This window comes from Poromitra crassiceps (genome assembly GCF_964638095.1).
Source record: "Poromitra crassiceps genome assembly, contig: HAP1_SCAFFOLD_447, whole genome shotgun sequence".
In the NCBI taxonomy this organism is placed as follows: Eukaryota; Metazoa; Chordata; class Actinopteri; order Beryciformes; family Melamphaidae; genus Poromitra; species Poromitra crassiceps.
Window position 1 is genome coordinate 71,976 of NW_028151960.1, and position 17,037 is coordinate 89,012.

Genomic DNA, 17,037 nt, shown 5'->3' on the forward strand with positions numbered 1-17,037 from the left:
AGATGTTTAAAAAACTATTGCTTGTTACATTTTCAGTGCTGTACCTTTTCTCTGGGTAAGAATTGAGCTTGAAATTAACGATATGATACATTATATTATATGAGCTATGAACGTGAACACAAGACCGTTTATATTATTGCATGTTTTTGTAGATTGTGTACATTGTGTAGATTACAATTATTATGCTTATTATTATTATTACTATGCTAAGGAAGGTAGGTGACCATAATTCATTTCAATGTCCGCTCTCGAAATCGCTGTCCGTTCTCAAGAGCTATTCAGTTGGTTCATGAAATCGCTGGGCTGCGTGCCCTCCAGTGTTGCTCCTGGCCAATCCCGGCGCCACAGGGCGTGGTTATTGCTTATCCTATGTGGGGTTAGAAATCAGTGCTCTGTCTCTCCCCTCATTAACTATGTGCTGTTTTGATAAGATGATCTGTTGGGATAGATCCATCTTTGGTGCAGTTGATTGTTTTCTGTATGAACAGAAACATCTGGTATATACTCAAAATGCACCTAACCTGGCTCAGGATCCTGACAGAGTTTTTCATAATAAAAGCTAAATTATTTAAAGCCCCAGGCGTCTCTAGCTTAGAAAATAACATGGCTGGCAGGGAGGAGTTGGCATTAGAGCTGACCTCCAGTTTTAGCCACAGGGGTCCCTTGCCGCCAAAACATTGGCAGCCCAGTAGCAGTGCCTAAACACTGGTAAGGTCAGCCCTCCTTCAGACTTGGGTTTTTGCAAGTGAATTTTTGAAATTCTATGGTTCTTATAGTTCCAGATGTAGGACAGAATTATGGAGCCCAGTTCTTTGAAGAAAGCCGATGTAAGGAAGATGGGAATGTTTTGACAAAGATAGTGGAACCTCTTAACCGAGTTTATACAGCCAAGCATGGACAAAGGGAGGATATATTATGGTCTATCTCTTGATACATGATCTAGAAATGTGTTTTGTGCATTTTCATGTGCATACAGTATGTACAGTATGTGTGAGTGTGTGTGTACCTCCTCCATGATATCAAGTACTGTCCTGTAGCCACAGTGTTGTTGCCGTTGGTGACCGGTGGACACTGGAGACAGAAACACTCGCTGGCACACTCGCCTGTCTGTAGAACCACTGCACGCGCACACACACACACACGCACACGCGCACACACACACACGCACACACACACACACACACACACACACACACACACACACACACACACACACCGAGACGATAATTATTGGAAAATAATCTGTGACAGGGTGATCAGGCACTGACGTGAACCCCAGCCTTAATAATATACCTAAAGATCATATAGTGTGCCCCGACATCAACAAAATCTAGGTAGTTTTGCAATGAAGCATATATATATATATATATATATATATATATATATATATATATATATATACACACACACACACACATAGATTATAGATTAATTACACACAAAGTGAAATATTTCTAGCCTTGATTCGTTTCATTTTTCATAATTTTGGCCTACAGCTCCACAAAACCCCCAAAACAGTATTTCAAGAAATTAGAATAGTGTGAAGAAAATCAACAGTTACTTCTCAGTTATGACTGATTCCAGCCTCAGTCCACTCCCTCTGAATCTCCGCCAAATTTTTTAATCGTCTTTGCTTGACAATCCGCTGAAGCTCACGGTCATCCATGGTATTTCCATGATATTCAAATTTTTTGGAACGGTTCTGTGTATATATATATATGTGTGTGTGTGTGTGTGTGTGTGTGTGTGTGTGTGTGTGTGTGCATTTTTTAATCCTTGTTTCCCCCCACCCCGTTTTAATTCTGCCGCTGCTCCTTTGCATAGAAAATGAGTCAGTTGAGGTGGTTGGGGCATCTGGTAAGGATCCCTCCTGGAGGCACGTCCAGCTTGGAGGAGACCACGGGGCAGAGCGAGGGGCTAGGTGGAGAGATTATATCTCCACGCTGGCCTGGGAACGACTCGGGATCCCCCAGTCAGAGCTGGCTAATGTGGCCAGGGAAAGGCAAGTCTGGGGTCCCCTGCTGGTCCCCTGCTGGAACTGCTACCTCCGCGACTCGACCCCGGATAAGCGGTTGAAGATGGATGGATAGATGGATGTTTTATTCTTATTCGTTAGTGTGTTGCTTTTGATTCTTTGTATTTGATTTCATTTTCTTTGTATGTCTGTCATGTAGCATGTGTTGTTGTCTTGGACCGCAGGAAGACTAGCTGTCGTCTAGGCGTCAGCTAATGGGGATCATTATAAATAAATGAAGAAATAAATTATATATATATATATATATATAAGATATATAAAATAAACAGATACCTTGTTGTAGCTGTGAGTGGAGCTGGGGGGTGCTGCTCGTCATGGTAACCAGCTGCAGAGAGGAGGCGGCCAGCAGGAGGGGCCAAGGAGACGACGACAGCAGGTCGCTCATCAACAGGAAGGGGATGTCCACTGCTACCCGCTCCAACGGCTCAAACTTCAAAGATACAAGCAGATATACCGTAATCATAATAATTTAATTCATTAAATCAGTCATCAAGACAGAAGTGATCCCTGCCATCACCCAATCCAATGACTCACCCTGTAAACTAGGGCATTCACACCCAGTCATCGACTACTCCCAAAAGGTAGTTGACTAGTCACAGGTGACCCAATAGAAATGACAAATTCTCATCATAAACAGCCAGTAAAGGGTTAACTAATGTAGGCTGGACCAACCTGGGAAAATGTGAAATAGCAGTGTCCTGATTGGCTCTGAGAGGCTGTTTATAAATGAGCCACTTGTCTGAGCTAGGGCGTGTACCACGAATGGAGATCAACAGATCCAGGATCTGTCCCCTTGATCTGGTTTGACTAAAAAGCTAGCTAAAAGATACCACGAAGGAGGTTATCAGCTGGGTCTGTCAATTTAGGATTTCCCTAACCAGCTCTGAGCTCGTGCACATGAAAATGCGCGTGCACAGGAGCTCGTGCCCACGAAAGAGGCGTGGTTTATAAGAACTAGCCAATCACAATGCAATATGGACAGCGCCAGACACGCCTATTTCCACATTAATTCAAAGCGCACATCAAAGTGTATTAATTATAGCGGAGCTTTACTGTATGTCAGAATCAAAAATCCGTGTTGGATATTAGTCTGTTACTGAAGGACTGTCTAACGTTACCACTTTTATTCACATGAGTCATTTAATTTCTTTGAACAGCAGTTTCTGCCTCCACGAGCCTATAGTAGTTTATAAACTCAATAAAACCTGCATGTCTTGTTTGCGAGTGGAAGTAATGTGTAATCTCAGTCTAAATTTCCAAAATCTGTAGGCCTATTTATTTAAAATCTAAAAGAAACATAGGATAAATGAATAATGATCTCTTATCACTCATGATGTGTTTGTGCTGTTTATTGACACTGATTGGCTAAACATTAGTCCCCTACGCTGATAGACTAATCCTTTTTTCACCCCAAGAAATCCCTGTTGCATAGCATGATGCTAAAGCAGAAGCAGCCACAACTCAACTCAGTGGAGTGGGCGGATTGGAAGGTCTGGACCCAGGCAACCACTAGATGGCAGAAGGGTACTTTAAAACAACAGCTTGAGTTTCTTCACCTGCAAAAAGCCACTGTCTTTTTTTTGGCAGTTTGAGTTATTATTATTACTGCATAAGTTATTACCTCTGGCAAACGAGTACTTTAAGGAGTAGTTTAAATTGAAAGTCAAATCGAATCCTGACACACCTAGTGTGAATACATGGTAACACAAGCAATCGCTTTCTCATCTGAGACTAGGGATGAAATGATTACCAGTTTAATGATAAACCGTGTTACCGTGATTACAGTGCTTTGAAAAACATGGTGAATCTGGAGTTTTCAATATAAAACTTATAACTTATTATTATTGAGCGTATTATCAGTACTTTTTGAACATTTTCAGCACATTTTAACAACTAGGCATCTGGCACACTCAATTCCTAGTCGCTATTCCCGCCCTGCAGCTGGCATACGCAGCTCGGCTGCTGCGTGGCCTCGCCCTGCAGCTTGCATAATGAAGCTTGGCTGCTGCGTGGCCTCGCCTCCTCTATTGGCGTGCGTGGGTGTGTTGCTCACAAAATGTTATTGTCCTTAAGTTTACATGTGTGTGTGTGTGTGCCCCTTAATTTTACATGTGCGTGTGCGTGTGTGTGTGTGTGTGTGTGTGTGTGTGTGTGAGTGTGTGTGTGTGTGAGTGTGCGTGTGTGCGTGCCCCAGCAAGTAGAGCTGTGCATCTTCACTGATCTCATGATTCGATACGATTATACAAGTCTACGATTCGATTCGATTCGATTATACGATGCATCTTAAATCGATGCATCACTGAGGACCGCAATGGAAATAAGCCGCAAGGCCTTATTGTGTTTTTATCCTCGGTGAAAGGTCTGTGACTTTTTTCACCAAATAAATCAATCAATCAATCAAAAAACTTTTTCCGCAATACATGATTTATTTTTTCTCACTTTCTTTTTTCTCACTGTGTGGCTACTTTTAAAATAAAAGTGCATTTGGAATTGCATTGTATTATGATCCATAATTAAAATAAACAACTGCATGTACTTACATTCTATTTTATTTCATTATAAAAAATAAATAAATAAATAAATAATCGATTTTTGATATTTGTTAATCGATTCAGAATCGTCCTATTAAGCATCTCTGAATCGATTATTTTCGGCAGCTCTACCAGCAAGTGGGCAATGTCTGTTTGTTTGTTTACATTTTTGTCCCACTGATATCATAGGAGGCATTGTGACATCACTGATGTCATCAGTGACGTCATAAGACTGATGATGTCATCAGTGATGTCATAAGATGATTTTGCTCTTATGACATCACTGATGACATCATCAGTCTTATGACACATCACTGTCACAATGCCTCCTATGACATCATCAGTCGGACAAAAATTGAAATAAACAAACATTGCTCCCTTTTATAATAGATACCGTGATAATAAATACTTATAACAGCGATACATTTGGTCATTATAATCGTGATAAGAATACAATTTTAAATTTGAATAGTTTCATCTCTATCTGAGACAATCTAAAAGAACAGTGTTTTAGATCATTAGACTCAGAAACATGGATGAACATTGTTGAGCCAAAAGCTAAAAGACTCACAGACAAACACTGACACACTTGTGCTATAAAGCATCAGCTACAGACCTTGGTGGACACAAACTTGACAGACACCTCGAATGGGACCACGGTCTCTATGGTAACAGTCTCATCCTGCAAGAGAAAAGGGAGGAGTCAATCAGAGGAGGTAGTGCTCAGCGTCAGCACTGACTCTAGATCAGTGCTTCTTCAAATACAGGTTGGGACAGCAAGGCTTTTCCTGCATAGAGGAATTGTTGGCACCCCAAAGGCGTCTTCGCCCCCCAGAGAGAGGTTTTAGCGTTGTACATTAAAAAGTTACACTAAATTGTAAGGGACATTACTTTATTCTTTGATTATGGGGTGCAATAAAAGAGAAAAAATCCTGGAAATGACTGATACACTGTAGGACAAGCTGCATATTAAAGGAAGGGTTTGCGATTTTTAACCCACTTTGTATATCATTATAATCTCAGTAATATAAGCAGATGGACAGTGCTGACCTTCTCTATATGTTTTCCACACAGAGAAATATCCTCCATTTGTCTGCCTGCAGAAACACCAGCTGGTCTGAGTCATTAACTCATTGAGTGCCAGCCACTTTTGGAAAACGGATGCTCCCAGTGCCAGCCCTTTCAGAGCGTTTTCAGTGATAACTCAAGCCCCACAGAATATTGTGTGATATTACTATGTAAACACCGAACACGCCCAAAGAACGATGAGACTCTCTTGTATCATCAGCAAAAAAAGTTTATTGATATCATTTTCCGTTCTTTAGTTATCAGCCGGAGAAGATAGGTTGATTTCACCAAAAACAGACGTTTCAAACTAGAAGCTGAGATAATGAGCCTTTTGTGAAATGAAGCATTTCAAGCACATCACTGACTCTGAAGCTAATATTTTCTGATGTAGTGACACCTCAAAAATAATTTCCTTCAATAAAAGAGCGAAAACAAAGGAATTTTGATGGCAAAATAATATTTTTTAGCTGCAACCAGCAGCGCTGGCCCCTGCGTGGTCTTGATTTACTGCTGGTGGGCATCAGATATTCTAGCTTGTGTTTGCCAATCTGTCTGTCCATCGAGCCTGCTGTCTGGGTCGGTGTTGTATGGTGCCCTGCGTGCCCCACCCCCCTCAACTGCACACTCCTCCTCCGTGGGAGTGTCTCTGGTGGCTCTCTGCTCTGAATTTTCCACTGCACGTTTCAAAGTGCGCTGCACCCAGCCTATTTTCACAGCACTCCGCCGTTTTTGTCGCCGGCTCCCAGCGCTTCCAGCTGAGAATAATTTATCTTTTCAGAAAGACGCTCGTGTCGGGTGCTCCTTTTCTGGCAACTAATCATGTGGAGGGGCTATCGCAACAGACAGAAAGGCTCAATTGTGGGAGCAGATTGGCACAGCTAACGTTACAGCATGCATCGGTTTCCGTGTGCCCAGTGCCCACGGCTTCTTCTGTTTTTTTCCTCGCCTTTCTCTAATCTGGAGAGCACTGTCGCCACCTAATGGGTCCGTAAAATAGCTTTTACACATTCAACATCCCCCATATTTTTACAGGAGATGCATCAGGCTTTGATCCACGTCCCACCGTCAAAAAACGCAATTGACGTCTTTAGACGTCATTGGCACTCTACGTTACTATTTGAATTGACGTCTTTAGACGTCATTGGCACTCAATGAGTTAAGGCTCGATGCGATTCTCCGCGGATGTGCGCACACAGAAAGAATGAAAAGAAACGCCTAACGCATCATTCTGATACAGAAGTGCTGGAATAAAGTGCAGAGCGCTCAGTGCAGGAGAAACATGAAGAGAAGGTCAAGGCTGCCCATCTGCATATATGACTGACCTTGTAATGATACAAAGCAGCAAAGCTTTCCTGCAACTCAAAATCAAGCATTTTTACTGCATCATTTTAGATCATAGTAAAGTTAAAGTCCCACATTTGTACTGTACCGCTGAAATAGCTTCCTTTCTCAAACTCGGGGTGCTTGAAAACACATTGCTCCATTAAGTTCAGTCTGTACGTCGTGGCCCCATCATGCTTAGTGGCACCCCCATAGGCTGGTTTAGCAAGCCTGGTTCTCCGGGTGAAAATACACCTGGTGTTAGTGCTGCTTTACCTGGCTGCTGCTTTACCTGGCTGCTGCTTTACCTGGCTGCTGCTTTACCTGGCTGCTGCTTTACCTGGCTGCTGCTTTACCTGGCTGCTGCTTTACCTGGCTGCTGCTTTACCTGGCTGCTGCTTTACCTGGCTGCTGCTTTACCTGGCTGCTGCTTTACCTCGCTGCTGCTTTACCTGGCTGCTGCTTTACCTGGCTGCTGCTTTACCTGGCTGCTGCTTTACCTTACTGCTGCTTTACCTTACTGCTGCTTTACCTGGCTGCTGCTTTACCTTGTGACACTTGCAGCTGATGGGTTGTCCTTCCACAGTGGTGTCGATGCTGTAGGCCACGTGGAACAGGAAGACCCTTGGCCCAGTCGTTACACACCTCACGTACACACACCTCTCCACCTGGAGACAAATGCACATACTGGATTACTATTGTTTTTGCCATTTGGGGAGCTGAACATGTAGGCAGGTAGGTGGGTGACTGACCACTGACCTAAAAAAGGATGGACAGAGCTGTCCCATTGATTTTGGGCTCCCGTTTGGAGTTCAAACATTGGACCGTCGCCATCTTGATTTTTCGTCAGCAGAGTGGGAGGGAATGGGTTGAGTCCGTCTGCACCTCCTCACGTGAGATGGGAGTTTCCCAGAGCCCCAGAGCCGCAGCTCCGCCTGGTATTGGTCCGTGATCGGCAAGCTGCGCGATCACTGGACAGGTGATCTGTCAATCACCCCCTTTCCTATCGTCTATTTTACTCCAAACGGGCGAGTTATAAAAAAAATGACGCCCCTACAGTTGTTATGAAAAGGTGAAATTAACTATATAGACCAAAACCATGTTAACTCATTGAGTGCCAGCCACTTTTGGAAAACGGATGCTCCCAGTGCCAGCCCTTTCAGAGCGTTTTCAGTGATTTCTCAAGACCCACAGAATATTGTGTGATATTACTATGTAAACACCGAACACGCCCAAAGAACGATGAGACTATCTTGTATCATCAGCAAAAAAAAGTTTATTGATATCATTTTCCGTTCTTTAGTTATCAGCAGGAGAAGATAGGTTGGTTTCAGCAAAAACAGACGTTTCAAACTAGAAGCTGAGATAATGAGCCTTTTGTGAAATGAAGCATTTCAAGCACATCACTGACCCTGAACCTAATATTTTCTGATGTAGTGACACCTCAAAAATAATTTCCTTCAATAAAACAGATGGCAAAATAATATTTTTTAGCTGCAACCAGCAGCGCTGGCCCCTGCGTGCGCAGACCCTACACCTTCTTGCTGGTCTTGATTTACTGCTGGTGGGCATCAGATATTCCAGCTTGTGTTTGCCAATCTGTCCATCGAGCCTGCTGTCTGGGTCGGTGTTGTATGGTGCCCTGCGTGCCCCACCCCCCTCAACTGCAAACCCCTCCTCCGTGGGAGTGTCTCTGGTGGCTCTCTGCTCTGAATTTTCCGCTGCACGTTTCAAAGTGCGCTGGCTGCATCCAGCCTATTTTCACAGCGTTCCGCCGTTTTTGTCGCCGGCTCCCAGCGCTTCCAGCTGAGAATAATTTATCTTTTCAGAAAGACACTGGTGTCGGCTGTCGGGTGCTCCTTTTCTGGCAACTAATCATGTGGAGGGGCTATCGCAACAGACAGAAAGGCTCAATTGTGGGAGCAGATTGGCTGATGTTCACAGGCACAGCTAACGTTACAGCATGCATCGGTTTCCGTTTCCCCATGGCTTCTTCTCTGTTTTTTTCCTCACCTTTCTCTAATCTGGAGAGCACTGTCGCCACCTAATGGGTCCGTAAAATAGCTTATACACCTTCAACATCCCCCATATTTTTTCAGGAGATGCATCAGGCTTTGATCCACGTCCCACCGTCAAAAAACGCAATTGACGACTTTAGTCGTCATTGGCACTCTACGTTACTATTTGAATTGACGACTTTAGTCGTCATTGGCACTCAATGAGTTAAGGGCCAGGCATTTTAACATGGGGGTGAACGGTCAGGAACGACGGGACTTCTGAGCCCTGCCTCAAGTGGCCATGCGAGGAATTACAGTTTTCAGGGTTACTTCCTGGTCCTCGTGGGAAAACCTTGCTCACTGTGGGCGATAGGTTCAAATGCATAGCGTAGTTAAAGGTGACACAGCAAAGCGCAGCAGGCTGAGAGAGGTGAATACAGCAGGATCAGATAATAAGGATATGATGCACTGCGTGGCATCCACCATCCGTGCACGCATCCAGCACTTGAACAGGGCAGTCGCTTTCTTTCTCGCTCTCCCTTATCTCCCTTTCCCTTCTTTCCCTCTGCCTGCAACAATCACCCAGAGCAAACTTGCATTCGTCATCCCTCTGCTTCTGCTACCCGGAGCCAATCTTGCATTTGTCTCTTCGAAACTACAAATATGGATTATATGGCTGGTCTCTCGAAACGAAATCGACAAAATTATTGTGGGGTCCGGGGATCCCCCCCTCTGCCCAGACGGGACTTCACCGCGGGACACGGGAAGACAGCAGTCATTGACCCTAGGCTGCACGTCATGATAAACGAGATGAGCGGGGCAGTGAGTACTTGGACTATTGCGATTTCTGATCTGAATCGTAAAAATTGATTACTTCTTGAAGATATCACTGCCACTGCAGCGAAGTGTTTAAAACCGAGGATCAGGACTGACTCGTGTGAGGAATGTTGTTGATCCTACACCCACCGGGGAAAACCAAAACAACGGATTTAATCTGGCCACCTGCTAAGCCGTCAAGGACACTAGCAGCAAAACTCTCCTGACGCCTTGAGTGCAACCTGCGTCTCCAACGTCACGCCCCGACATCTGACGCCTGAACTCTGGACTAAATTGCCATCTCCACAGCAACGCTGTGTTTAGCCGGTGGAGGCTCAGACCTTACACACACACACAAACACTCATGGACCCTAAGGACTATAGGCCAACACACGGTCATGCACGCACTCCCCCAAACCCCCCCCCCCCCCTCCCGCCCCCCTCCCCTAAACCCCACCCCCCGCCTCCAGCATTTCGTCTGCAACTGAGCTCTTCCCCCCCCAAACCCCCTGCCTTGTTACAGCTCTTGCATCATCCACCCCACCCCCCCCCCCCCCACCCCCTCTTCCTCCGATATACATCCATCTGGCGCTGATGACAGCGAGCCACTTGCGTTGTTTGAGGAGCTAGTGCAACGGTGGCGCTGCGCACGTGGCGACCCGGCTGAGGGCAGTAGATGGTCCTTTGGAATCTGTACATATTGCAACAAATGTGTATGTACTGTATAATATTGAAGTGTGCCTTTATTACTTTCAAACTAGTAATAATGTATCTCAATTCTGAAGTGTGCCGTTATTACTAATCTCAAACTAGTAATGATGTTGTAATTATCCACTACTGTCTGATGTGAACCAAAGTGCCCTTCTGGGACATGTATTAAACTGATTGATTGATTGATTGATTGATTGGCAGGAAGTCAGCTATTTACAGGACGTTAATCCATGCATTACACATGGCCCTATTTCCTCTGTTCCAGGCCGTTGCTCTGTGCGTTATACACAGCCCTATGTGTGTGTGTGTGTGTGTGTGTGTGTGTGTGTGTGTGTGTGTGTGTGTGCGTGTGCGTGTGTGTGTGTGTACCTTCTGGCCTGGGTGGAGGTCTCCCACAGGGATGTCAGGCAGCAGGGCAGGGTCTGTGTCGTCACACACTGTGGAGCCGCTGAGCGTCACCTGGGTGCTCTGGCTCAGGTTGGCATCCTGGCCTGGAGACACCAATCAAAACAACGCATACACACAATCGGTGCTTTGGGACCGCAGGAACCTTTTCATAGTGCTAGGATACAATAGACCCTTCTCACGGGGGACATTTTGTGTCGAAAAGGCAGGGTAAACACAGGTGCAAGCAAAACACTAATGAGGGTTTCCAACTTCCACGATTGGAATTTGGAAACCCTCATTAGTGTTTTATGCTTTGCTGTCAAGCTACTACAATAGCAGCGTTTAGCATGCTAACCACCGGCCTCACTTCAGCATTCCTATGGTTCCTATTGGCGGGGCGACTGCAAACAGAAAAAAGCCCTTGGAGGTATGTAGTTCTCTGGAAACCTCCCCACTGGGCAGTTCCTCTCAGGGAGTCCGCAGAACTGTTTAAGGCCGTTTCACACCGGTGCGGATCTCCGTGTGAATAATTGACACGGACATTCGCAAAAAGATGTTTTAATTAGTTGTAATTGAAGCTTGCACACCGCGGCCGAACATTCATGCGGCATTTTATTTTTCCGAATGGACATTGACGTCTGCACGGAAACACCTGCGGAAAATACGTTTGACCAATGAAATCCTTTGTTTACAGCTGATGTCATACCTCCACTACTCTTGCCAAACCCCCCGGCTAATCAATTTGGTTTCTCAACATCCAATTTTATTTTATATGACAACCACCATGACGATCAACACCGAAATCAACGACAATAGATCTTCAATTCGCCCAGCAGCTGGGATCCACTGAAGATGGTAATGTAGCTGTTGTGTAACAAATTGCTACTTGCTAACGTTGTAAACCACTGTTGTAAATGGATGGAGCTAATGTTAGCCACTTGTATCCAAGTGCTAACTATCAGTTTAGCATAAAATTTGGGGTCCGCTGCTACTGCTTCCATTTTCTCTTCTCATTGTTTTTTCAACTGATGGAAATTTCCCTGCCTCCAGTTTCTTTTCATGGCTTGTCTCGCTGCTGTGTCTGTCTGTCTGTCTGTCTGACGTTAGCCGACTAGTAGCTAGCTTGCGCTTGCGGGTAGGTGGTGCTGTCCTACTAGACGGGAGCCCAGGAGGGACACTAACTACTGGTTACACTGAACACTGTTTTTCCGCTGCGGAAAATGAACGTGGGACTGCGAATAATTCGCACCGGACCTGTGTGTATAGGTTGCAATGCGGAAGATTCGCACGGAATTTCGTACCGCATTCCGCCTCCGCACCGCATCTGTGTGAAACGGCCTTTAGTCTGAAAGCACCTAATGCTACCATGAAGACCAATCAACACAAAACATACACACGATGTTACCATGGAGTTTGGCAAGACAAAAACAGGTTCTCCTTACCATGACGGTACAGAAGATGTTCTCCCGATTTTAGTGGGGATGCAATATTTCCACTAAATATAGTCCCACATATATAAATGATGTGATTTTTGCTGGAGTCTGTAACAAACAAGCATGTTACCTTACGACTGGACAATATGATTTGTAGGCCGGGGCATCTCTGAAGCACCACACTTTTACCTTCATTAAATTCCAGCTGCTCCTGCCATTGGATATTGCACTTGGCCAAATCCAACATGGATTGGATTAATTGTGTCCTTTCTGCTGTACTGCAGCTCGTTCTGTATACCGTACCTGGTTTGAGGCCGGCCGTCAGTTTAACATCTCTGGCCACGCCCTCCTCCTGTGATTGGACGGTGAGGGTGATGCAGTACATCTCGTTGGTGAGCGCAGGAGGCTGGTGGCTCAGCTCCACACAGATCTTTGGGACTCTGGAGATGATCCTAACAAGACAGGAACAAAGACAACCAGCTCACCACATTTCTGTGGCAAACAGAGCAGTGCACGTAGCAACTGATAATGTAATACCTGCAGGGTAATGTGAAGGGGAAAAACACATTGTAAGTGTAAGATGTTGGAAAATCTCCCTTGAAATGGGCCAGTAGTTAAGAGGTGGGACACAGATTTTTTTTTTTACCCATTCATGTAATAAGGACTTATAATGGTAATAGCTCAAAAGGCACGTGACGTAAATTGTCGCGCAAGTAAAGTTCTGCATTCATTTTCTCCGTAGACATTTAGATAAATCCTTATATAACGAGTTTTAAGGCTCAAACCAAGCCAACCCGTGACCTACTGAATCGTGAGTGACCATAAAACATTCGGTTTAAGCGAGAACAAAAAATAACAACGGGAAAATAAATGTAACGTAGAATTTCACTGGCGGGGGAGGGGGGGGGGGGGGAGATGGCACAGAGCACTGTGAGTTTTGAGGTGAAGATGAAAGTATAAACGGGACAGTGCTACAGTGTCAGATGGAAGGCGTGCAGCAATCACCACTCACCTGGTTAAAGTTATGGTGTTCTTCAAAACTGTGGAAAAGGAGTCTTAAATCCATGCTTCTGATGAGCGACCAATCAATATAATCCAGCAGGTCAAAAGTATTTCTCTAAAGTTGCCATCATACAAAAAACGGAGAAACGCGGGCCATAACTTTGCGCCGACGACGGACAGACAAGTGGTCAAGTATAATTCATTACACTATATCTCGCAGACGGTCATTTAATAAACAAAACAACGTTCCGTTTCTTACCGTTCCTGAGATATCGCATTACCCAGCATGAAAATGACGTTCCTGAGGTCACCTTGAAATTTGACCACCAAAATCAAATCAGTTCATCCTTGAGTCCAAGTGGATGTTTGAGCCAAATTTGAAGCAATTCCATCGAGGCGTCCTGTGACGGACAACCCGAAAATATAATGCCTTCAGCCACGGCTATCGCCAGGTGGAGGCATAAAAACGTTTGCCCTTTTTTTCCGTGACAAAGACGAGACAATGATGAGCTAAAAATAGATCCTGATCATAAAAACTATGACGTATTGTATGTGTATTTTTCATTGACGAGACGAACGTTAACAGAAAGTAAACACAAAGCACATGGCTACTGGCTGTCATCGGCACAGGCTTTTGCTGCTGGACTGCAGCCAGGGCAGCTTTGTATGGAGTTTGGACCAATGGACCTTCGCCAACAATGGCTTTGTATTTCTCGGTCCAATGGGACATTTGACTACTATGGGTTTCGGAAAAATACATGAATGGACGCACCACGCTAACTGTCTGCTAACTGTAGCCTGAGCCGGGCACATGGCTAATGGCTGGGTTACGTTAATGTGTTATCTGCTAACCTCAGTTCACTAACACTTCAAAGCAGTTGTGAGTGAAACATGGAAAGTAATGAACGTAAGGCACGTCCAAGTCAACATGTTTGTCAGACAAGTGAAAGGCTTTATCAGGTCACACATCACGTGTTGCTGCTGTGACGTTCCTGCAAGTTGATTTATGTATTTATTGATATATGTGGACCACTGACTTATATGTCAGGCTAGTATGTGCTGAGAGGTGCTGACCTGCAGCAGGCTTATCCCACTCGCCGACGGGCGCATCTTCTGATTGTACCATACATTTAATTCATCCGAGACTGAGTCAAGTCTGATTATTCACTCCCGAGACCGATACCGTACGGCGCGCACAGTCCCAGTCTTGGCCCCGCCCCCTGGCTGTGTGGGCTCTGTGTGTGTGTGTGTGTGTGTGGGCTCTGTGTGTGTGTGTGTGTGTGTGTGTGTGTGTGAGTGTGTTTACATGGTGCTGTGCTGTATGTTGATGCAGTCCCAGTCTTGGGCCCGCCCCCTGGCTGTGTGGGCTCTGGGTCGGGCAGAGCGGCTGGCCTGCAGTGCCTCGTGGCCTGAGGCTGCGTCTCCTCCTGCTCCTCTCCAGGTCACAAACACACAGCGCCCCCTGCTGTCACTGCCCAGCATCACCTCCACACCTGTCATCTACACACGCACACGCACAAGTACAGAGCACAATGAATGCCAAGCTTAAGAATGTTTGTTTTGCCTCCTGACTGTATATTGGTCTGTATGTGGGCCTGCTCTACCTCGATCTTCTTGCCCACGTCTTCGGTCTTGGCCACAAAGCTGAAGTTGTAGCATCTGGTTGCCCCCGGCGACAGGCACATGCTCTCCTGGCCCGACGACTCCACCACACACCACTGGTTGTACTCCTACACACACACACACACACACACACACACACACACACACACACACACACACACACACACGGCCAGACATTTAGGAGAAACACACATTTTCAAACGGAGCCAGGTGTTGCTGACACAGCAGAATTGCTAAGCATGAAGAAATGTTCAACCAAACAGACACTACAGGTTTTTTACGCTCCATTTCTGATGAGTTTGCACTTTGCACATGTTTGGATTTTTTTTTATTTTTTTTTATTAATAAGCAGGGACTGTAAGTGCTCCTGTATTTGTTTGGCTATTAGACTGTGTGTGTGTGTGTGTGTGTGTGCGTGCGTGCGTGCGTATGTGTGTGTATATGTGTGTGTGTGTGTGTGTGTGTGTGTGTATATGTGTGTGTGTGTGTGTGTGTGTGTGTGTGTGTGTGTGTGTGTGTGTGTGTGTGTGTGTGTGTGTGTGTGTGTGTGTGTGTGTGTGTGTGTGTGTGTGCGCGTGCACCTGGTTACTGAGGCTGACGGCCAGCTTGTTGAACCTGACAGGATGCGGGCAGTCGGCTCGGAGGAAAACCTGGAGCTGGATGGGCTGGTCCACGTGGAAACTGGGAGAGTGGAACCTGGCTTTACACTGGACTGGAGTCAGAGGGAGGGGAGAGTTTACTTCAAGGAAAATCGTCATATAGTCTCAACAGTTCGATACCATCAAATTGCGATGTTCAATGTCTTCTTTAATAAATGTCACTCATTAAATGCTTGCAGGCTCGCCCCCTAACTCAATTTGCTCAATTTCCCCCCGAGGATCAATAACGTTATTCTGATTCTGAAATTTTAATTTTCAATGAGTTCAGAGAAAATGTCCACTTTCAGCAGACGAGTCACGCGTGTGGAAACAGCTTCTAGTGTGAAACTCTGCACAGACTGAATCATTCTGCACAGTGAAGATCAAACATCTAACTGAAGGAACAAGAAGAAAAACACATTTCTGGTCTTTAACTCATTCACCGCCAAAGACGTCTTTGACGTGTTATCAGAAATAGCCCTCCCCGCCAATGACGTGTTTGACGTGTTTTTGTTTTTATTAGTACAGCGTGTAGTTCAAACACTTCCCCAGCCTGTGACATGTTTTCAGGTCCCTAACCTCAAAGTCAAGCCGACAGCACGTTATCAAACACATACCGCAGCTGTTGTTTGAAATTAGCAGGAGCAAAAACAGAGAACAGAGAAACACGCTTCCTTGTTGCAGAGGAGAAACGCCATTGAAATGCCCCTCGGCGCACTGCAGAGCTGATCGGCTTGCTGCAGGGCAGCGGACATCGAAACCGCGGTAGTCAAACCCGTGACCAACATGATCGATCCTGGTCCCTGGACCCCGTTCCTATGTGCCAGCCCGAAAGAGACGAGACGGAGTCACAACTGTGTGAGGAGGAGAACAGCAGCCTCGCCACAGAAATGGCTTTCACACAGAGCCAAGCAGCAGAGCAGCACGGCCACTTTCCTGTCGAGAGCGAGGAAGACTGGATTCCAATGCGTCAGGACCCGGATGATCTCGCGGGAAGGAGAGTGTGTGTGTGTGTGTGTGTGTGTGTGTGTGTGTGTGCGTGTGTGTGTGTGTGTGTGTGTGAGAGAGACTACACTGATCTCTGCATTCTATTCTATGATCACACTCACACTGAGTAAACTGTATTGTTGAATGTAAAAAAGGCACATCATGTATATATATATATATATATATTATTATTTTTTTTTCATTTGTGTCATAACGAATAATATTTACATGTCTGATGTCAATACAGTTCAAAATAAAAGAATTGAGAGCGAGTTCTGCCTGAGATTGTGTGATTTAGAAAAATGCCATTTTCTGCAATTTATCTTCTCCGAGAGACCTTTTTGGTGAAAACAGGGTGTATATAAATGGCTATAAGTAGAGTACAGAACATGCTAAAAGCTCACTTTTTTTTCCTGGTGAACCCAGAGACATACATCTTCATTTTGAGGTATTGCAAATCACTTTGGTGCTAATAGATAATTTACTGTG

The 17,037-nt window shown here is 45.2% G+C and overlaps 1 protein-coding gene across 1 annotated transcript in view; it reads right to left on the bottom strand.

Moving 5' to 3' along the window:
• LOC310771226 (trafficking protein particle complex subunit 11-like) overlaps positions 1-17,037 on the bottom strand; it is a 54,647-nt gene that overhangs the window by 4,862 nt on the left and 32,748 nt on the right. The window contains exons 18-26 of the mRNA XM_083663882.1: positions 15,505-15,635; positions 14,905-15,030; positions 14,607-14,800; positions 12,602-12,750; positions 10,848-10,969; positions 7,503-7,622; positions 5,183-5,248; positions 2,309-2,465; positions 1,007-1,118 (exon numbers count right to left, since the gene is read on the bottom strand). Coding sequence (XP_083520008.1) covers positions 1,007-1,118; positions 2,309-2,465; positions 5,183-5,248; positions 7,503-7,622; positions 10,848-10,969; positions 12,602-12,750; positions 14,607-14,800; positions 14,905-15,030; positions 15,505-15,635 — 1,177 coding nt within the window. The remainder of the gene's footprint in view (positions 1-1,006; positions 1,119-2,308; positions 2,466-5,182; positions 5,249-7,502; positions 7,623-10,847; positions 10,970-12,601; positions 12,751-14,606; positions 14,801-14,904; positions 15,031-15,504; positions 15,636-17,037) is intronic.